This window comes from Anthonomus grandis, chromosome 12, assembly GCF_022605725.1.
Source record: "Anthonomus grandis grandis chromosome 12, icAntGran1.3, whole genome shotgun sequence".
Lineage (NCBI taxonomy): Eukaryota > Metazoa > Arthropoda > Insecta > Coleoptera > Curculionidae > Anthonomus > Anthonomus grandis.
This window is the reverse complement of record NC_065557.1, coordinates 12,006,456-12,029,227: the sequence shown is the minus strand read 5'-3', so window position 1 is coordinate 12,029,227 and position 22,772 is coordinate 12,006,456. Positions and strand designations below refer to the sequence as shown.

The 22,772-nt window shown below is 32.1% G+C and overlaps 1 protein-coding gene across 2 annotated transcripts; it reads right to left on the bottom strand.

Annotated features, from left to right (window-relative positions):
- Positions 1 to 2,158: 2,158 nt before the first annotated feature.
- LOC126742920 (cysteine and histidine-rich protein 1 homolog) lies at positions 2,159 to 20,261 on the bottom strand. Of its 2 annotated transcripts, none has more exons than XM_050449793.1 (6): positions 19,921 to 20,261; positions 14,515 to 14,753; positions 11,068 to 11,279; positions 10,307 to 10,467; positions 5,730 to 5,953; positions 2,159 to 2,877 (listed from the first exon to the last, which is right to left on the bottom strand). In XM_050449793.1, exons 1-6 carry the CDS (start codon positions 20,131 to 20,133, stop codon positions 2,850 to 2,852), a joined length of 1,077 nt encoding a protein of 358 aa, XP_050305750.1. In that variant the 5' UTR covers positions 20,134 to 20,261; the 3' UTR covers positions 2,159 to 2,849. The 2 variants fall into 2 exon arrangements, with proteins under 2 accessions (XP_050305750.1, XP_050305751.1); XM_050449794.1 differs by having other exon boundaries at positions 5,730 to 5,932; positions 19,921 to 20,260.
- Between the last annotated feature and the right edge of the window lie 2,511 nt (positions 20,262 to 22,772).

The following is a 22,772-nucleotide window of genomic DNA, read 5'->3' as shown; positions in this document are numbered from 1 at the left end:
GAGTATAATAAATGAGTTTTATTAAGGCTGTATTGAGTTGGTATCCTAGCTTTGTTTCGATAGAAACTAATAAAACAGCATTTTCTCACATTCAAAAGCAAATTATTTTCTTGAGTCCACACCACAACTAGAGAAAACTCAAATCTGATTGAAGCGTCAATGCATCAGAATCAGTTCGAATAGTTTTTTACAGTCATCAGCGAATAGTAGTAGGTCAGTTGAATAGCTTAGTAACTCAGGAAGATCATTAATGAACAATATAAATAACAGGGGAGCACAATGAAAACTTTGAGGTATCCCAGATGCTACAGGGAAGGAATTGGAAACCGAGTTATTGATTATTGCAGCTTGTGTTCTACCCTTAAGAAAACTCTCCAACCAGACCAAATGACTAATGAAATTATGTGTAGATCGCGTCTACCTGGAAGCCATGCTCTAAGGCATGTAGCAGAGCTATTTTGTAAGTATTTTGTATCTGTACTAGAACGGTTTCGGCAAAACCCAAACTGCTGACCATTCACAAGTCCTCTGCAAGATATTGCTAACTGATCCGCCACCAAACTGTCAAACAATTTAGCAAGTGCGGACTGACTACATGCCCCTCTATAATTACTCATATCATCCGCTTCCCTAGACTGGAATAATTTAACTATGCTTCTTTATTCTGGAAATATACCAGTATTGATTGATTTATTAAATATTATATGTAGAGGTTTAGTGATGGTAAATAAGCAATTTTTTAGGAATATATTTGGAATATTATCAGGTCCTAGAGTAATTTTTCTTGGCCAATTTTTGAAGTTTGTTAAACACTTTTAATTAAGCAAAATATATCTATGAACTGAAAATTGGTTGTCGGGAACAGCACAATCCAAATCTGTATCTGAAAAATGCCTGGCAAATAGATGCACAATTTATGTATTGGAATTACCTGCCATATTAGCAAAATGCATGGAGTTAGGTAATCTATTTAAATTACGTTTCATATTGACATGTTTCCAAAATAAATTGCATTAAGCGTACTTTACAGATTGTTTACATTTAAATTGTAACATTCCCCGGATTTAACCCTACAAGAAGTCCTTAGATTTGAAAAGGTAAAGTAATCATTGTAATTTTTATATACTGATATTATTATATCTTATAATTCTTATGTAATTTCTTTACATCATACATTTTTTGTGGGCAATTTTCTTTTGAAAAACAAGCCTCTTGAGGTCAGAATCAAACCACTTGGAAAATTAAGAACTTTTTATGCATTTGACAGGTAAAAATCCTGAAATTCTATAGCATTCAATATTTCATAAAATTTAGCCAGAGCCGTGTTTATGTCATCATAAAGAAGCCAGTTATTCCAGTCACAAGAGGTTAACAAATTATTAAAGCAGCATAGTCTGTCTGCATTTCTAAAATCAATGCCTGTTTTTCAACTAATAAATTAAAGGTATAGGCTGCATGATGTAGACATACAGGCAATAGCACGTCCCGAGCGATTTCCACCCCGTTACTCGATGAATGGCAAAACAAAAGGTCCAGAAAAAAACTCCTGCTATTTAAACGTTTTACTAGGTAATTAACATAATTAAAATTACTTACCTGAAACATATTTAAATAAGTTATTACAAATTACTTGGTTCACCTCCTCCGATTGTGACCTAGACTGCTCGTCTGCAATCTGTGTGAATATACACCATTTTGTCAGTAACCTTATTGATAGTTGTTCTGCCTTTAGGGATATGCCATAAATTTCTTGTCATTAAAGGTTAAAATCAAGAACCTGAATATCGAAATTTTTTTAACTGAAAATAAACGTGGATTCCAATATTTTAGGCCCATTTTAAGAACTCTTTCGATATATGGACTCGAGCATCATTTGCCATTCTGCCATCTGCCAAATTTTTAACGTCATCATCAAATTTATTGCAAATACTATAATTAACACGCAGAAAGTTAAAACTTTAACCGGTATTCAAGCAATTTGTTTTCAAATCAGCGCTATTTATGTCATTTATGTCATATAAAATGTTTTCTTAGTTTAATGTATGGGCTACTTCAAGTTTACTTCACTAATTTGCATTAACTTGTCTTTGCATTGGGTTTATCCTGCTGGACATATCCAATAAATAAGCTTGGATTTGATAAAATAAAAGCCATCGAATGCAGTTAAATAGATCTTTATTTGTATGTTGAAACTAAAAAATTAAAATTCTATTAACACCATTTCCCTTAAAATAGAAGCTCTAAAATTAATAAAATTCAGAGCAGTCTGTAGCTATAAAAGGAGAACAATTAGAAACTAAGGTCTAAAAAAAAATTATATAAATCCTTAATAATTAAAATGTAAATATGGCCTCCATATTTACTATAAGAAAACTATAACAAAGTGAAAATATACAATATATGTTTAAATAAATACTTTTGGCAAATTAAGATAATAATATATTAGATTAATCTATATTTTAAATTATATAATATCCTTATAAATAAAAGCGCGCAAGAACAAAGCCGAAGAATATATAAAGAAACAATTAAAATATGAAAAATTTACTTAACAATAAATTAATGATTTTTTATTGCACAATGAACGGTAGTGTCAAAGCGAATTTTAAAATTTAATAATATTCTTCAAGTTTCATATCAAGCGCAATCGACTTACATCAATGGGCGAACAACCGAAATTACTAAACCTAGCGAGTCTGAGATCCTTCATTTAAAAAGATATATACGGTCGATTTAAAATTAATGTCATAAATCCTTAGGATTCATTATTACAGCACAATAATGTTTTCAAAAGTGAAATTAATTCAGCAACACGTGCGTTGCGAGGGTTACTTTTGAGATGTTATGTCTTACTTGGAAGCTAAAAACATTATCAACCTGAAAAAAAAAAGAAAAAAGTGTAAATTAAGATGAAAAGATACCGAACTTTTTTAAATATAATTGAATAGTTTTTTTCTGAAAGAGCATAAGTGTGATTTTGGTTATTTTTCTAGAGAAGAAATACATTCTAACAATAATTATTAATTCCTTCTGCTGAACTATTACACAATAATAATATATCTGTGAATACAAATTTACAAACTTTATAAAAGGATCCATTTTTGATTATACACAAAACAATAAAATTGATACCAAGTGTAAAATGAATATAATTAACTAAACAAAAAAAATCTTAAAAACAGAAAATAATTATAGTAGATCAAACTAAGCCATTATAATATAATATTCTACTACTAATATTCTTGCTCGTACTTTTAGACGATTTTTCCACTCACTCTTAAACGACCGTTAGGGCTATACAGTGCATTCCCGATGAAAGGAACAAATTCAGGTTTTTTTTCCTTATTTTATTTGTTGCCACTTGCGCGTTTTGTGCAACTTATGCGTTTTATAAATAGTGCGTACTCTTAGCCGCATATTAAACCCACTCTTGAACGATAAGTTGCTAAGAGGGCGCATTTACATTTTTTGTTTTGTTTATTACAGAAAAGGGACTTTCTCTTCATTTTTTACTGTGCAATTTTATATGGAACAGTGTTTTAAGCTTAGTTTTGTTTTTGTGCTTAAAATAAAGGATTATTTCTTAAGTGCGTACTCGCACTCGAAACAGAGGTTGTAAAGTGCGCAGGAAAGGACGGCATTGGTTTTCAATGAAAGAAATCGAATTCGTGAAGTAAGTCACAGATATGTACTGGATCTGGTAGCAAAGTTCTCCGAAACTGGTTCGGCGAATAATAGAAATAAAAAGTAGGAGATCAAATTGTTGTTTTGGGATTATTTGCTGCAAAGCTTACCAGCTGCTTGCTGACAGTAGCAAAGCAGACAAGAATTTTACACGAGACAGTAAGAAAGGCTCTGAAAATGCATAAACTCCATACATACAAAATGATACTTCAAGAACTCTATAACGATGATTTCGATAAAACAATAGTCTTTTGTAAATTCATAAGTCATCAAGTCAACGTCACCCCTAATATTCTTTCGAACATCTGTTAAAGCGACGAATGTTATTTTTATGTAAATCTTAACAAACAAAATTGCTGGCATTGGCGTGATAAAAATCCGCATATTTTTCGAGAAAGACATACACGATATCTGCAAAAAATTAATGTTTGAGTTGGTATTCTTGAAAATGCCATTACTGGTCCTTTATTTTTTTTTGAAGGAAACTGGATATGTGATCTCTACCTTAATATGCTTAAAGAAAGTCTTATTATTAGTACAAGCCACGCAGGCCGTGCTGGTAATGAGGAAGCGGACTCTCTTGTCAGATTGGGATCCGAGAACGTGCCGATGGGGCCGGAACCCATAATTGGTATCGGCAAATGCGTAGCGGTCGCGTCAATGAAGGGTCTGCTGGACAAGTGGCCTCACCGAAAATGGGCTGAGTCCTCTGGTATGAGACAGGCCAAAGCGCACATAGGTGGGCCCTCTGCCTGTCTCACCAAAAATGTACTACGCCTAAAAAGACGCGATACGAAATTCGGCTGGTGACAGGTCTTTTAACCGGTCACTGGCACTTAAGAAGCCATCTCCATGCCATTGGTATTGCGGACAACCCGGAATGCCGATGGTGCTGTGAGATGGATGAAACCGTTGACCATGTAGTCGCGGAGTGCCCAGCATTCACGCGCGCCAGGTTTAAATACTTGGGTAACACTTTTAGTGTACCGAGTGACTTTAAGTCCTTCAGACCAGAGAGCCTTATCGGTTTCTCTAAGGCCGTTGGGCTCTGGTAACCGACGGTTCCATCAGGAGACCTATATGCACAACTGCCTTGGCAGCCCACTGTTTCGACAATTTCAATTTCAATATAGTACAAGGGGTATTTCAGTTCTACAGGATGATTTGCTAACATTCAAGCAGTACTCCACCTAATTGTTCTCTTCTGGTCTGAGAGTGGTTGAGCGAGAGATTCCCGGATAAATCGATTGCTAAAAGACGATCAATTGAATGGCCTCCAAGATCACTGGATTTAACACTCTTAGGCTTCTTTCTTTGGGGATATCTTAAATGCATTGTTAACAAAACACAACTTGCAGATATTGCTGATCTTAAAAGACGAATTGCAGCAGAATGCCAGTCAATTCCTGGTGAAGTTTTCTTGTTGTACGTAGTAAGTTTAATTGTTTCTGTAACTTTGAAATGCGAATATTCGGAAATCTCTGGACCAAAAGTAACGAAGTAGGATACCACTAAAAAGAAAATTGAACTCCCTTTAAAACGACGTGCCAATTTACCTCCATGTCCATTTTCCCAAGATTCTAGGGAGAACATCTACCTCTCCTAGGGGAAAAATATTTATCTACAAAGTGTCCGCTGTACAAATAAAATTGACGTATTTGGGTGACCTGTATAAAACTATAGGTATGTCGGGTACTAATACAATCCGTAAATCGTAAAGAATATCCTTCAACTCTCCATGCTAACGTTTTTTTTAAAAATAATATATACAGCTCTGAACAGTAAGTATGTAGTCCCATCAGACTACTTACTAGGACTTTTCGTATTCAATATTATAATTCAATTTCGCATCAAGTTTTACTTGATTTTGTATTAAATAATGCATTCATTTACACCTTTATCAAAAAAAAGTCAAAAATATGGAGAGTTTCTCCAAATTTCTTAATATTACTTAGTCTCTTCAAGAAATATTCGATTTAATTAGTGAGTCACATCAAAAAAATGACTTAAATTAGATGCACACAAGAAGAAAAATTATACTTTACCTGAAATTAATCGTTTTCGCAGCCAACAGTCGATTACATTCCGCGGTGTCCGGTAAAGGCAGGGACACGTACGGGCTCTCGTTATTTTGTTCTGTAAAGTCAAACTCGTATATGCGTGGTTTCACTTTGATGTCGCCCACCGGTCCTCTTAAAACTACGTAGTTTAAGCTTAAAGGTGTAGGGGATTTTGATTTTAAAATTAACTGAAACGAAACAGACGAAACCTACAGAAATGTTATGTGCTCAATCATCGTAATACATTAAATACTAAAGAGGGTGGCCAACCAAATGAGAGTGACGTCAAATAGAAATAAGTCTGGAGATTCATGATGCTTTTTTCTGTTATACATACGATTTTCCAATAGGGCCGTCATATAATTTAGTATTTTATTAACTCTTAATTGGGATATGAAATATTTAATGAAGTGGGCTTTTAATATTATAAAAAAAAATGAGATAATGTAGATATTTAAGAAATTACAAAAATATCTTATAATGCAAATATGTATATAATGGCAAACATGATACACTGAACTCTATTGATAAATTCTTTGTAAAAAAAATTGATTTTAAGTTAAAACTCTTTCTTTAACGTTCGGAATTTTAATATATATGTTAAAATCTTGTTCATTTTGGTCAATTATCTTCCATACATACATGGAAAAATAAGATTAACCAACTGATGGCGCCACTATTGATTGACATATTCATATGATTTTTAGACGATACTGTTACATTAGAACAATTAGTTTTTGAGTTACAGTGGTCTAAGTGATGCTACTTTTTAAAAAAAATTAAAGAAAATGTGTTTCGTGTGCTGACAAAATTCCTTTTTTAACGGGAAAAAATACTGTACAAGCTTAGCAATGGCTTAAAAAGTGTTATCCTTTGCTCTCTGTTAGTCTTTCAGTTTTGATAATCGGAAAGTAAACAAACTATTTCAACATACCTTCTTACTAATATGAGAGCAAAAAAAAAATAAATAAAATTATGTTTTTCACTTTGGTTTAAGATGCTTGGCCATGGAAATTATTGTTTGTCAGCAATAGTTATCAGTGTCATAGTCGTTTGAATTCCGTTAACAGCTTGTCAGAAGAATGGTTCATTTAACAGAAACGCATAAAATAATTCTACAGATGAATATAACTCAAATGCAAGTTGCTCGCTTATCCATGAAAAATTTTCCAATTCTCCTAATATATCCCAAGGGACAGTTAGTAAAAGTTTCAGGAAAATCCACATTCTTCTGACCAAAAAGCAGCGCTAATGTTCGATGTTAGCCATTCATCCATTAGTCAGACATTGAAAGAAAATAAAATGCATCCCTATAAATTGATACCAACTCAGGAACCTATGGAAGACGATTTCGATAGGAGAACGGATTTTTGTTAACAAATGAGGGTAAAGTTAGATATCAATGAGATCAAGTGAATGATGATGATAAGATGAATCAGAGCATGTTTTGTTATTTGTTGAGTGAACCAAAATAATGTCGTACTAACTTTGATAAACTTATATACTGATCCAGCAAATATAGAGTTTTGACAAGATGAAGCACCATTACCAAATCACAAGATTAGTTCGGTCACGCCTGAAATGTTGAGCAACGTTAGAAGAAATTCTATTTAAGATTAACGAATTTATGTAATCAAATAATTTTCTTTGTTTTTAATATTAATTTTTTGCAATAAATCGGCAACTTAAATCTCCGAAACAGTTAAACATTGTACATGAAGCAGATCAAGAATATTCTGGAGAACCCAAAACTTGAGTAATATACAGGCTGTCGCAATTAAAATAAAAAAGTTGATATTAACTACTGTTACAAGTGAGTCATACTCTGTATTGTATATATTTTTTTGATGAAAAAAAAAAGTTAAAATGCCAAACTTTGCGACGTGTTTGAGCGTTTTTTCGGAAATGTCCTTCGTAAATTAGGGCCCGAGTTAGAATTAACACAAAACTAGACAGATCATAACTCATTGACACTAAAAGTCACCATCTAAATCTCTTTCCCCAAAACATTCCTGACTACCAACTGGACGTAGACAGAAAACTATCCAACGCGCAAAACACAGTGCAACTCTCATTAGATGATCTATCTGGTACAACACACGAGATCCCAACTGAAAGAAATGAATAAAACAATTAATACGGACATCCATCAGGACTCATAACACAAATATCATAAAGGAATGTATAGAAAAAAATGTCAACATGAGAATACTCAGAAAGAATAGAATCAGAGGCAAAAATAAACTCAACTCTACTAACTCACGGATTCAAAGAACAGAATCAATGCTGACAGTAGTTGAACAATTCTACAAAACACTATACAAAAATCCACAATCAGTCAACTCTTTAGGCCATCGATCACTAACACCGGTTCAGAGGTCTAGTATTGAAAAGTGTATTGGAATGATATTATAATTTATTACGATTCAGTTTGACAACAAAGCGGAAGTTTATCCCTACTTATTAAGATCAGTGCAAATGATGTGTTATATACTTTTTACTTGGGTGCCCATTCTCCACATACAAATAGTTGCTACAAAGTAGAAATAAATTAATATTCCAGTAGCAGCAGTTTATTTGAGTAAATTCGGAATTAAGAAAGTGGTACCAAACACCACAAGAGGAAATCCCAAAAGAGAGGCATCAACGAAATGAGAAAAAATTTAAAAATTAAAACCAGTAAGACATCTGGAGAAAACAGACTGACAACAGAAACGCCCAAATATGGCGGAGAATCTATACTGAAGAGAAATCTTTCATAGGTGTATATGAGGTCAATATTAACCAGCCTTGCTAAGACGCAGTAATCGACAAACTAAAAATATCGATAAAAAGAATATAGCACCAAAGTCGAAAATTATCGCCCCATCAGTCTCTTATCCTAATTCTAAACATTGCAGTATAAAATACAGTGCCGTCTATACAGATCAGTATAAAAGTGCTCTAAACCAGTTTCATTTAAAACAACCACCAGAGCAGGAAATAACAATAACGAAGAAAATTTAAATAATAAGAAGAATGGGAGATCCCCTAAACCCTTCACACTGGCGCTAGAAGACGTCTTTCAGACACTGGATTGGGAATAAAACTGTATGAGAGTGGTTGGTAAAATGCTCAATCAATTGCGATTTGGTGATGACATTATTATTATTGATTCAATGAACTCCAGAGAATGCTCAAACAATTACATCACGAAATCTGCAAAAGTGAGCCTTCAGATGAATCTCTCCAAAATTAAAATTTTAAGCAGATTACAGTCAATCAAGAAAGAATCGAAACTGTCCAAGAATATGTATATTTAGGGTATGCCATAAGACTCGGCAAAGAAAACCAAACAGCCAAAATTTCGTGAAGCATCAAATTTGGATGGGCAGCTTTTGGTAGGCTAAAATATATATTTCAAGAGCAAAACTCCGAACAGTCTAAAAATAGATGTTTTCGTTAAATGCGTTTTGCCGGTCATGGCGTATGGCCTAGAGACGATGACCAGCTCGAAGCGCCAACAGGCCTTAGGGTAAGTTAGAGAGCTGTGGAAAGAGCTCAGAGATGGCTGATGTCCATCATGGGATAGACCGTACAAGAACGAGGACATTCGTCGACAAACGAAAATGACATCATCCAGAAAATATCCAACGTTAAATGGACACATAACCATACAGCCAGAGGAAAGATGGGCAAAAAGACTATTATGTTGGTGACCACGTATAACAAAACGGTCAGTTGGTCGACTTCCTAAATGGAACGAACGAATAATTTGAAGGTGGGCTACATTCTGCAGTGGATAGATAATGGCCGATGATTATGATCAACAACGCGTCGACGACTCAGAGCGTCGTTTGGAGCTACTTAAGCGAGTAAAAGAGATTTTCTATGTCGGTATGTGACAATGGATGAAACATGGATCCACCGACATACCTTAATCAAAGACGTGATCTCACAGTAGAGCGCAGTTGCAGAGAGCTGAGCGACTAAAGGCGAATAAGTTTGAAAAGCCACACATGACCAAGAAAAAACTGCTGTTTCACCAAGACAATGCATGGTATCACAAGTGGATGAGAACGGTGGTTTCTGAAAAATTGAAAAAAATCCGTGGAAAATGATTTAATATTTAATGCATCTTTGTAGGTTTAATACTCAGCTAGAATTAGTTTCGCCCGCCAAAACACAGTGCGAACAAGAGCTTTGTTACAACAAATTGAGGAAACTTTAAATTTTATAAAGAAATACAATACAAACATATTTTAACTTGTTGGGGCGTTATATTGGAAGATTTCCAAGAATGATAATTAAAAAAATTACAAGTATTTTTAAAATAATAAGTATTGTAAAAAATTGACTAATCAGGTTTTCTGATCTAGAACAAAGTTTTGCCAACAATAATGCATTGGCTGTACTACTGGTTGTTTTCAGCCTTTCAAACGAATTTTGTTAAAACTCATATTATCTAAAGTTTTTATTTTAATTATTAAATTTGAGACATCACTAAAAGTAAAAAGACCTTAAAATTTGATTGGATTGCCTGAAAATTAATGAAATATTTGCATATGCTGAACTGGTCTTACCTGATAAGTCATATCACGTTCTGAACTTTGAGTAGGGTCTTTGTGGCAGTTATTTATCCTGGCCTTTACGACCCACTGATTATTAAATGCCGAAAACCGAGAGGATTCGTAGAAAAGTCTGTGCACAAACTCGTCTGTACGATATGGCTTCAACTGAATTTCTAGAAGAATGAAATATAAAGTCATTAGTACCGAGAAAGTTGAGTGAAGTGTAAACACAAAATGAATAAAAATTGATTCTCTAAAAAGTTAAGAAAAAGTTGGTTGAATTATATGTTAATTTGGCATTAAAGTAAAAAACGTGGTAGTGTGCTTTTAAGGTTCTCAAACACACCATTTCAGATAACAGAGTGGTTATCTGTCATAATTGCTACCGATAAGATCCAAATTTCGGTTAAGAGTGGATTTCAAACATACCCCAGATTTACCACAAGTTCATATGATGGTACAGATCCATATAATTAATGATTAGGCTATACATTAGTGTCTGCTTATAATTTTTTTAAATAAAGAGGCTACTTGCATATATTTTAAGAACATACAGATTTATGAGGTTCAAATCTGAGTTAAAAATACCATGTTGCGTGTAACTTTAACTTATCCATTTTTGTTACTAAACATTTATAACTAAATAATATTTAATGTTATAAAAACAACGGAAAACAAAGAACCACAAACGGAGTTTTTTTTAATAATTTCTCATGTTTTTCAGATTTTTGGACTCCTCTTCAAAAAGTATTAATATTTATATATTTACTCACCATTAAAAGCTATTTTCTCATACCCCAACAAGTCAAAAATGTTGTCGTAGAGCTTTTTCTCTTCGGCCTGCTCTTGGTCCATCACTAGCAACGAGTCCATCACCTCCGCACCGGTACGGTGTGGATGGGCGCACTGGTTCTCGTGCTCTTGACGTTCGTGTTCTGGACCTCTCCATGGGCACCCTATGCGGCAGAATTTACAACCGGAAATCCTTTAACAAAGAGAAAATTCAGAATTTACTTTCAGGCTACTTGAAGCGGAGTCATTTGGTTTCAATGGCGAAACTAGTATCGCAATCGAGTAAATGCTTTTTTATTTTATAGGTAAAACATTGACGATGGTAATGATGAAGATGATCCACTAGAGGTTAAATCACGTCTGCCATTACAATAAAATAAAATTACTCGAATACGGAAGTTAGACTTATACAACACCCACTATTCAAATTAGGATATTCAACGTATGGCTATTAATTGCTGTATGTATTATAAATAATACGGCATATTTGTATGTACAAAGAAGTACATGAAAACGCATAATGCCATCATCAATTGTATAATATCATTAAAGTAGGAATAGAAAAGCAATTAAAGCTGTATTAGAATGATAAACGAATGTTCAGTTTTAGGTTCAATGTATAAAGGTCATTAATTGCTGGTAGATGGTAATGTCACTTTTAAGTGACAAGACAGATGAGGATAATAAAAGCAACAAATAATTATTTATCTTTTTCTATCCTCTATCTTTTTTTAAACCTTTAATGTTTTTAAACTTAGAGCATCCTCGGCCCTCTCCTGTTCTTGGCTTACACGTGTGATTTACCTTCAGAACTAAAATGTTGCGTATCAATGTTTGCTGACGACACAAAAATATATGCAGTTCCCTAACATCTCATCAACAATTGCAAACCGATCTGGACACTATTTGGAAGTGGTGCAGTGAATGGTTACTTCCTCTTAACGCGCCTCTCACCAGCTACCCTACCAAATAAATAACATTGAACTTAAAAAAGTCGAATCTTATTGTGATCTCGGAATAATAGTAACTAAGGATCTCTCTTGGTCCCAGCATATTGCCTCAATTGTGAAACGTGCAAATTCTTCGTGCTACAAAAGGCTTTTGTTAAAATTCCATTTCACAATTTTATGAAGTTGTATACTACGTTTGTCCGGCCTATTATTGAATATGCGGGTCCCGTCTGGTGCTCGGACTTGGTGCGCGACAAAAATTTACTTGAATTGTTGCAGCGACGCGCTACACGATCTATGGTTTGCGTATGCTGAGATCTACCTACAGCGAGAGACTTTCAAATGCAAACTTTTGATAAACGAAAGCTTCGTGGTGATTTAATTTTTACATTCAGAATCCTGTATAATTATTTGGGCTGTGATCTAAACGAACTATTTGAAAGAAATCGAGATATTAGACTTCGCGGTCACACTTTAAAATTAAAAAAACAGATGTATAAAACAAAAACACGTCAAATGTTTTTGCCTAATAGAGTGTTTGATGTTTGGAATTCGTTACCCGTAGATGTCATAACTGCTCCTTCTGTGAACTGTTTCAAGAATCGTCTGGATAGATTGGACATGTTTAGTGTTTAAATTTGGAAGCTGACATTTAAAGATTTATTCAAATATATTGTAATTCCTACTTAGTTGATAGAGCTATACAGAATGTAAATTCTTGGCTTTTATCTAATAAAATAAAAATAATAATTATGTATCAGGTCATTTTCATGCTGATCTTTTTGACTGTATTTTAATGGCTTGATTCATAATAACCTTTAAGTGACTTAAAATTTACAAGATTATTAATGGGACTTGGTGGAGAGAAAGTAAAAAAATTATATCAATATTCTGAGAAGTTCCATAACCTTGATCGATATACAAAACACCAAAACTGTAATGTCTGAACCTTGAGAAAAAATCCCTGGTATGTTTATTTATGTATGTATACATGTTCATGGAATGTTTGGCATTGATAATTTTTGAATAGACCAGGTATATATTAATTTTCTAAATACACATTCATATAACATCTCAAAGTCATTAAGGAAAAAAAAATAAAAAATTTTCTCCAATCTTCCAAATTTTCCCTGTTCACCACAAAGAGTGTAGATTTGGATTTTCATTTTCTTCACTTAATAATGTGATACTCCACCCTGAAGAATACCTCAACCCTATCTGAATGTAATTTCGAGTTGATCATGGGGCTTTTTTGATCAGTTTGTTTGATTTGGGTTTTGGTGCGTCTACTGTACTCAGTTGCATCGCTACTTTTATTATGGTCAGCAAAGGGTGAAAATAGATTTTTTTTTGTCTGTTGTCTGACTATTGTTACCTCAGGAGTACCTCAAGGGGAACATTGTTCTCCAATTTTCTTTAATTTATTTGAAGTTGAAGAAGTAGTCCATACTTGCAGTGGAGTTAATATGTCAATGGGTATGCAAATACTATTTTTAATTGCTTTCAGAATAGTTTTGCTTTGGCTTTCACTGATGACTTTAAAATTATGAAAACGATTTACTGTCAAGGGGATCAGACACTTTTTGCAGGAAAACTTGGATAGACTTGCTAATTGGTGTAAGGATAGTAAGCTTGGTCTGAATGTGTTAAAGTGCCGTTTTATTAGCTTTTATAAGGGGATGAGAAAACATACTACTTCCTATCTTACTTATGGGGAACAGTTAAAATATGTGACCAACGTAAGAGATTTGGGAGCCTTTTTTCAAGAGAATCTTTCTATCAATGAACATTTACACAAAATTACAGTTAAATCATCAAAAATGCTTGTGCATTTGTGCTCAGGCATTTTAAGAATTTTTTATCGGATACTATAAAGAGTGGAGTGTCTATGGCTCTCTAGTTCGTTCTAAGCTAGAATATGCCTCCATAGTTTGGTCACTTAATCAGGCAGTACACAACTTGTCTGTGGAAAGAGTTCAGCATAATTTTTTAAGATTTTGCGCATTCAGGATGGGTTTGTTTATTGCTGATCATGATTATGCATTAATTGAGTCGTTTAAATCTCGTTACGTTAGAACGGCGGAATATGTCGGGTATGATGTTCAAATATAAGCTAATTAATGGTTATATAGATTGTAGCAGCTTGTTGGAGTGCATACACTTAATAGTCAAAATTCTCCCATAGATCGTTACTGTAAACTCATAAATAGTTAAAACATTTGGCCTTAAGCTTGTAGAATACTATTATTATATCGTTAAGTTATTTAATGAAGTATCCCGTCATGAATAAATAAATAAATAAATAAAGTGTTTCCTTTATTTTTCCTGCAATTCATTATAAGTAGTGTTATTTTAATTGTAACGTTGACACGTGTTGCGTTACATGATTTTCTTCTTTCTGACGTATATAGGCATATGAGCATGAATAATAGAATTTGAATGAAAGAAAATAGATTAATATTGACAGCAACTTCATACCTCTCTTCGCATTCCTGTTCCTCGTGCCTCTCGAGCGAGTTTCGCGGATATTCCTTGTTACAAAACTGGCACTCGTTCGGTAACTCGCTCACGGCATTCTCGACGGCCAAGTTACGGGTTGCCGAAGTTTTCGAGATCTCGACGCGGCAACTGGGACACGTGGCGGTCTCGTCCCGTAACCTGGCGTCCGCCAACACGTGCGTAAAACATCCGGCACACATCAAGTGCCCGTTGGTACACTACAAAGGCGGGACAGAAGAAAAATCTAGTTAGGTTTTCGTAATTATGACTATAGATATAAAAAACGTTAAATGTGGCACAATAAATGTTAATTTAACTGATGGCAACCTTGCCAGAGAATAATTTTCCGCAGTTTCCTAGCGAGGAAACGGTGGAAGATTATTAATTGAATACCTGAAAAAGAAAAGAAAAATGATTATATATTTGCAATTAGAGGAAATAATACTTGGGTGTGCATAAAAAATGTGCCATTTCGGGCATATTTTCCATGTTCACTTTAAGGTAATTCCAATTTAAAGGCCTTTATAAATAAAGACAATTACATTTCTACAAAAGCCATTTGGCCTTATAATTCTGAGTGTTAATAAAGATTCATTAATTATAAGTACTCCAATAGTTTTACCGAATTTGATGGCGTGTTATTAAACTAATGAGATTTTTTAAAAGCCATATTATTAGACTAATTGCAGATAATGACGTAAAAAATAATGTCTGTGAGCTCTTATTCAATTTCGTAATTTATTGTTTGCTATGTATATTTTCCATATTATGATAAACATATGATCTTTTAAATATATAGCGTAAATATTTGATTAATAATTAAAATGCACCAGCCAATTTAACAATTTATTTAAAAATCAAATTTGATAAGGTTGTATTTGTATTAACCTCCTGAACTTTGACTCTGATTTTAAATACCTCTTTTTGCAATTATTAAGAAGTTTAGAAGATTGTCATACATCATAACTGAAACATGTAAAAAGGACAAAGGACTTACCACTCCTCTTCAAATCCTGAAAAACCCAAAATAATAGGTATGAATTCATTTCTAGTATTTCATAATCAAATGAATGAAATGAAAAAGCCTTGACCTATATATACGTACACAGATACTCACCAAAATATGATTAAATAAACCCGTGCCAAATTCAGCACACTGCCTACATTAAATAATATCGCATGCAATATTTTGGCATTGAACCACGTAACTGTAACCAATTTAAGTATGTTACGTCTATCGAGTTTTTATGCTTGTCAACCTACCTTTTCTCTACTAGGCATAATAGGCAATATTGCAAATAAATGCTTTCATGTAGGATAAAGGATAAGGATTTAAACTAAATCTATTTGTGAATAATACCACTACGAAATTAAGTTTTAAAACTTTTATTGAACTTCAATAAGATCAACATTTTTTTTGTGTAAATTCTAATTTAACAAAACTCGAGCAGCTTAAAAACTAAATTTAAGAATTAAATTACTATCCGAACAAACAAACTATATAGTTTTACATGGTCAATACATTAGAGTGGAAAAGAGAATTATTATTTAATGCGCAATATAAGATTTTAGCCCAACCTTTGCCTGACTCATATTACCATTTAACGCATGGATGAAGTAAAGGAAAATAGACGCAATTACGAATAATTATAGTTTGATGATGCATTCTAGTGCATATGGCAACCTTTAAACAAGAACGGATGCCTTGGGGCGATGGATGTTCATTAAATCAGTTTTTACTTTTTTTTTGCATCAATATACAAATTTTTTATCAACTATACTAGATCATATATATTTAGTACCTAATATATTTATTTAATACCTACTTATTAAATAAATATTTACATACTTATATATTTTATTCATTTGTTAACAACTATACTTAGTTTGTAGCAAATAAATAAAATTAGCTTCTTTAATGTTGCCATAAACAAGATTTTTTTAGGATCTTAAATGTTTAGTTAAGAAGGTAAATGCCAGTTAGGTCATTCTTAAAATAAGATCTTGCAGCTTTGTAAAAAGTAGAAAATAAAAAAAAACTGATATAGTTTGGATTTTTTAATATTAAATGTGGCACCTTATAGAAAAGTTATTTTAGTGGTCCTTTTAAAGCAAAATATTGTTTTTCTTATTAAATGCAAAAAGTATAAAGTTATTCACTATATTATATTTTGACACCCACCCATATGTGGTACAAAAAGACCATACACAAATGTTATAGGATCTTTTATAGGAATTTTCAAAAAATGCTTTCACTTACCAGTACTACATCATACTCTCATGTGTCCAAGAAAAAAATGAGTTTTCTGTATTTCAATCATAAAAAAAATGCTAATCAGCTACTCAATGTACCCTTACCATCTAAGGGCTCACTATATAAGCTAATCAAACCAGGATGTTTGCCATTAAAACAATATGTGTTAGTGCCAAATTGAATTCACCCGAAAATTTTAAGAAATTTTTCTATTTTTAAATATGATCTGACCGGCTTTAAAAACCCCAAAAAAAACTAATTAAAATCTACTTATTTGAGTCAGACCTTCCAGGTTGTAATGGATGTTTTAATTATAACTTGCAACAATAATGGCATTCAATAAATCATATATTCTGTTGGTCCAGTGATAGAAGATTCTTTCAGTATTAGGTAATTCATTATTTTGTTAATTAAGATCCTTATTAATGACCATATATTATACCAGCATATCATGGTTACTATGCAGTTGTATGTATGTTAACTGGTATCCCGCTTATGCACAAAGAACATTTAAGCTACAACAAAAATAATTGAACTTTGTTGAGTCTGTAAATAGCCTGTAAACCTTTAGACACTTACCTTTCCCTTTTGATGTGTTCTGTTATTAATAAAACTAAAAAACTTCAATTAATGCAAGTGTATATCAGAGGTTTGTTCTCAGTAGTCTGTTATTTTTTATATATAACAATGATATTACATCTTGGTATCCTTCACCATATATGCAGATGATACAACTTCTCTGGAGTGATATAAACTGTTTGTGCAACTGGTGCTTGAAAGGCTAGTTTGCAGCAATTTCACTAACACTTATGTAAGCAAAAACAATATTTCTTTGATTTGAACCATACAAATACCTGAAGGTTTTCAGGTAAAAAGGGGCATAAAATTAGCATAAATTGAGTAAATGATCCCTTGGTTTAATTACTCTTGCACTATGGTACCTGTTTTTGTGACCTTAACTCTAGGAATCAATGGGATTATGGCTTAGTATGAACTGATAGAATTTACACAATAGATAGAAATAGATATTTAAGAAAATATATAACTTCTTTGATATTTCTAGTAATTTAAAGGACCCTATTATTTATGCATTTAATGTTTTTTGTACCACCTAAATTTTATAACTGCACTAGGGGATATCATAATATAATTAATAACCCTGTACCTTGAATAATTAAATGTGACACTTTAGACAAATATTATTTTTATATATTTTACTGTTCTATGCAAATAGGAAAAGCACACTTAAGAGAAGATTAAAAAAAGATTTATATATAAAAAAAAGTTAAAAAGCAAGAATTTATTCAAATGGTTTAAGATTAGAATAAATTATTTCCTATAGAAGAAGATTGTATAGTAACAGAAGAATAATGTAAATTTTAGGTTAAAAGGGTTTCCAGGGTAAAAAAATGTATAGCTTTAAGTTATAAAATTGTATAGCAATGTAATTATTGCATATATGAAAAAACAGGAATACAGAAAAATTAGTGCAAAGTTAAAACCAAAAACAAATTAAGCACTGATTTGGTGTGACATAACAAAACATAAACTAAATGAAATAAAAAAATTGAAAGGACTTTCATCTATATACGAACACTATTACATCATCTAGCCACATATACATGCTATGAAATAACAGCTCAGTATTAAATAATATCAATTTATAAAACTACTTCTCATTTCTTCACATTTGTCTTTGAAGAAAGAATTTAACATTATAACCACTACTCGCTAGACTTGCTACCATAGTGCTAAGAACTTCACTGAAACTATTATCTTTACCCATTTTCATGTATACATTGATAGATGAGATATGCATGCATACTAATACCAAATAATAGTATTAGATTTTAGACTAAAGTGAAGTTTTGCTTATCTGTATTGAAAATGTTAAATATATCAGAGTGTAGTTGACCCAATTATATAAATTAATACATTCAAAGTTTATTTGTTATTAAATTAATTAAGAAATAGCAAAGCAAAATGTAACCATTGTATGCATTGTTGAAAGCCAATTATTTAACAACCTTGAACATATCGATGTTTTATAAAATGGGTGATCTAGGTAAAAAGTGAACTTGTATAATATGTGAACTAAATATGTTTCCTATTTAGACAGCTTTTTTTTATTGTAACTCCTGAACCACTTGATTGATTACCATTTTATAGAAGTGCTTTATGTAATGATTTTGATAAATTTGCCAGAGGCATAGTTACTGAGGTTGACATCTAATTATCCCTTTTCCAGTCTGTGGCACCAATGGATATTTTTAAAAAAATCAATCAATATTTAAATATGAGTAAAAAATTACCAATGCAAATTTATTGCTTCAATGATTCCAGTAAATAGCTTTGGAGCATTTCCTTAAGTAATTTTTAATATTGTGTATCTGTTGTTCTACTTATTAAAATTAATAACTATTTAATCTGGACATGTGTATATTGACTGATGACCATTAAGTATTAACTGCACAAACTGTCCCACCCTGTATTTGGTTTCAAATTAATTATGTTCATTTAATATATTATTACCGGGACCAGCTTTAGGTACTTACCTGCCAAAAGTACTGAACAATAAATAAATATGAAGGATGATTCTGCATTAAATTTATTAGAAAAATAAGGGATTAACAACAAAAGTTAGAAATCACTAGATAAATTAAATTTGTTCTAATAAAAACTGCCTGTGTACACACCCTTTGTGAAAATCCAATAGCATGTTTTATATACATACCTTCTTGTGAATAAAACAATTTAAAAAAAAATCTGAAGGCCATCCAACAATAAACAAGGCAAATAAAATATTTTAAAACAGATATTCTTGGAAGTTTTAAAATAATTTTACCTACCACAAAGATCAGCTGAGGGGGTGATAAAAGAGGTTTAAATAAACGCCCTGTATCACCTCCTACGCCTTGAATATTTTTAGCCTGCTGCAAAGTAAAAAAATCAATATAGAGCCCTGTGGTGCAGTGCCCAGGCGCCGCAGCAGCAGCACAGATAGAACAAAGAAAAACGGCACCCAGGAAATCGTCGAATTACGTAACTCGGATATCAGGTTTAATATAAATATAAACAGTTCATAATACAAAAAAAAAACCCGGATGTGTGACAAACCGATGGTCACTTACCTGATAAACTGCGGCCCTGGGAAGGTCCAGACAAACTGCGCAGCAGAGGATACCGCCCAGTCTGTCCTCCAATTTAAATGTTGTCTCGTCGTTTCGCTTGGATATTTTACGTTTTTTTGCATCGGGTTCGACGAATTCCTCCTTTTTTTCTTGGGATTCGGGAATTTCCATTGGGTTCTCGCCACTTGAAGTCGCTGCCTCTTGTTCCGACATGTTAAATCAGATGAATGGAATGAGATAACGATTCGTTGGAATTAACCAAAACACTGAACAGCTGAGAAAGTTCAGAGTCAGACCAGTCGTCAACAAAACTAGAAAACAGCTGACGTGACGTTTAGGTTTAGCTCGGGTTTGACAGATATTGGAGCCGTTTTTCCCCCACTCTAGTTCTTTGTTTATTTGGGTGCCGCCTACTGGGAGCTGATTCGTGAATATAATGAGTTTATTATTTACCACGTTTACATGGATTCTTAATACGCATTAGGATACTAATGTGGTTTAGTGAGAAAATACGATTTAACGTATATCATTAACATAACGATAGGGGTCCTAAAGTAAAGTTAAAGGGACGCCTAAAAACCGATTTTTTTTAAAGTAAAAGGTTTCGTACTCGGACCATTGCTTTATTCCTTGTATGTATTAAACGCGTTAATTCACTTTTGCCGACGATACTGTGTTAGTTTATTCAGGTAGTAGCAAGGTTTTTCTAGAGAATAACATCAATGCCGATCTCAAAATATATATGGACTGGTTACATTTTAATAAATTAAAAATTAATTCAAATAAAACAAAATACATGTTATTTAAACAAAAAAATAGACAAGTTGATGACTTCAATATTGGTACATATTCACAAAAAGTTGGGAAAATTCGGTATCTGGGCTTAATAATTGATGAAGCATTAACTTGGCGGGAACATATCTGCAGCGTTGTTGAAAGAGTTATGCAAATTATTGCAGTTATCTACAGATGTCGTGATTATTTAACTGCAAAAACTAAAAATAATATTTATAATGCTTTCTTGATGTCTCACCTTAGGTATTTACTCCCTGTTTGGGAAGTGTGTACTCAAACTAATTTTACTACTGTTGAAACTCTTCAAAATAAATGTATTAAAGTTCTTTTTAATTACGATAGGCTTACTCATACAGATACACTTTATGAACAATGACATTTTAATAAGTTAAATAAAATACTGAAAACAGAACAATGTAAACTAGTATATAAAATTATCTACAAAAAGCAAAAATCTAATAAAAACATTACTTTTACGAATATGATAGATAATTATCCAACAAGAAATGTAAATAACATTTATCAGAACTATACAAGAACTAACATAGGATTAGGAAATCCTATTGCAAAAGCTTTTAAGGTATTTAATGAATTGCCAGAAAATATAAGATGTGTTCAACCTTTTAGTAATTATTTCAAAAAAAATAAAATATTCTTTGATACGTTTTTTTTAGGCATAGGCTTAGTGTATAGAATTAAAATAGTTACTTTCGTGACTAATGCTTGCATGCATTGATTAGGGAGTTTTTATTGTAATATACGCATGTAAACATTATTGGAGATAATAAAGATGTTTACAAAAAAAAATTAGTGAGTGTGGTCAAAATATTGATAAAAAAGTGAGGATGGTTGAAAAAAATACAAAACTTTGGAAATTATGAAGGTTTTTCTACATACACTAAATATGTAATTATTGTCGGCTTGCATAAGGTTTTTTAGCTCTTTATTTTGCTATAATTAAAAAATATATATATTGAGGCAATCTTGAAACTTTTTGGGTGCTAAAATTATAGATTGATAGAATTTTTTATCGCTTTGTATCCCTATAATTACATATTTTGTAATTTACAAACACGTAAAATAAAACAACAATCTTATTGACAAAAATGGGAGTGGCTTTAGTATATCCCCAGTAGTATTTTTTGGTTTTGTCTGGGGCACTTTTTAATTGGGCTTGGCTGTGAACTCAATTTTAGATAATAAAAGCATAATACAGTTACATTTTACATTATTTTGCGAACAAAACACATTTATCAGGTGTTAAGAAATAGGTATTATTTATTTAAATTATTGATATTTTATGTAATTTAATATATTATTAGCATACATTTAAAAAAAAACATTATTTAAGATATTTAATTATTAATAGCTAAATAATAAAGATGAGGTTAAATGTAAATTATTTTATAGTTAAAACAATAAATATTTTTATTAATAAAACATATATATGAATAACTAACCGCAACCATAAGAACCTATATCCAAAACTATAATCTAATCATTAGCTATGGAATTAATTTCTAACTATAAATTATTAACTATTGTTCTAAATACATGTCTAAAAGAACTAATACGAATTTATTGCAAATTGATGAACAAAACTTCAACGTAATAAACTAACCTACACCTTCTAATTTAATAATTTCAAAACTAATTACATCCTTCTAAAAAAATTTGAGGTTCGTTCACGTGTTTCGCTAACGATGTTAGCATCTTCCGGATAAAACTACAGTGTCGAGATTAAAAATAAAGAGTTTTGGTTAGTGGTAAAAATATCTCGTAATTTAATTAAATAAGTGATGTAAATCCTTTTAAATTACAGAATTTGGCTAGTTAAGGCATTATATTGAGGCTTATGAAGGCGTTTAATAGCATATATAATGATCAACGTGATGGCTACTTGCAAATAGAGTGTAGTTAATCCGGGTGTAATTGTGAATTATACGTTAATACAAAATCCATTATAATTTTTAAAATTTTGCATTTTTTTACTTTATCCTCACTTTTTTATCAATAAAATGTTTAAACTTAACTACCTATGTAAACATTAAAAAAAA

What these genes read in the sequence shown, in the direction of transcription:
- LOC126742920 (XM_050449793.1), bottom strand. Translation starts at nt 20,133, where the DNA reads ATGTCGGAACAAGAGGCAGCGACTTCAAGTGGCGAGAACCCAATGGAA. An exon ending in CCAGGGCCGCAGTTTATCAG is followed by an intron (nt 14,754 to 19,920) that starts GTAAGTGACCAT and finishes CCGCCTTTGTAG; the next exon opens with TGTACCAACGGGCACTTGAT. An exon ending in TGAGAAAATAGCTTTTAATG is followed by an intron (nt 10,468 to 11,067) that starts GTGAGTAAATAT and finishes TCATTCTTCTAG; the next exon opens with AAATTCAGTTGAAGCCATAT.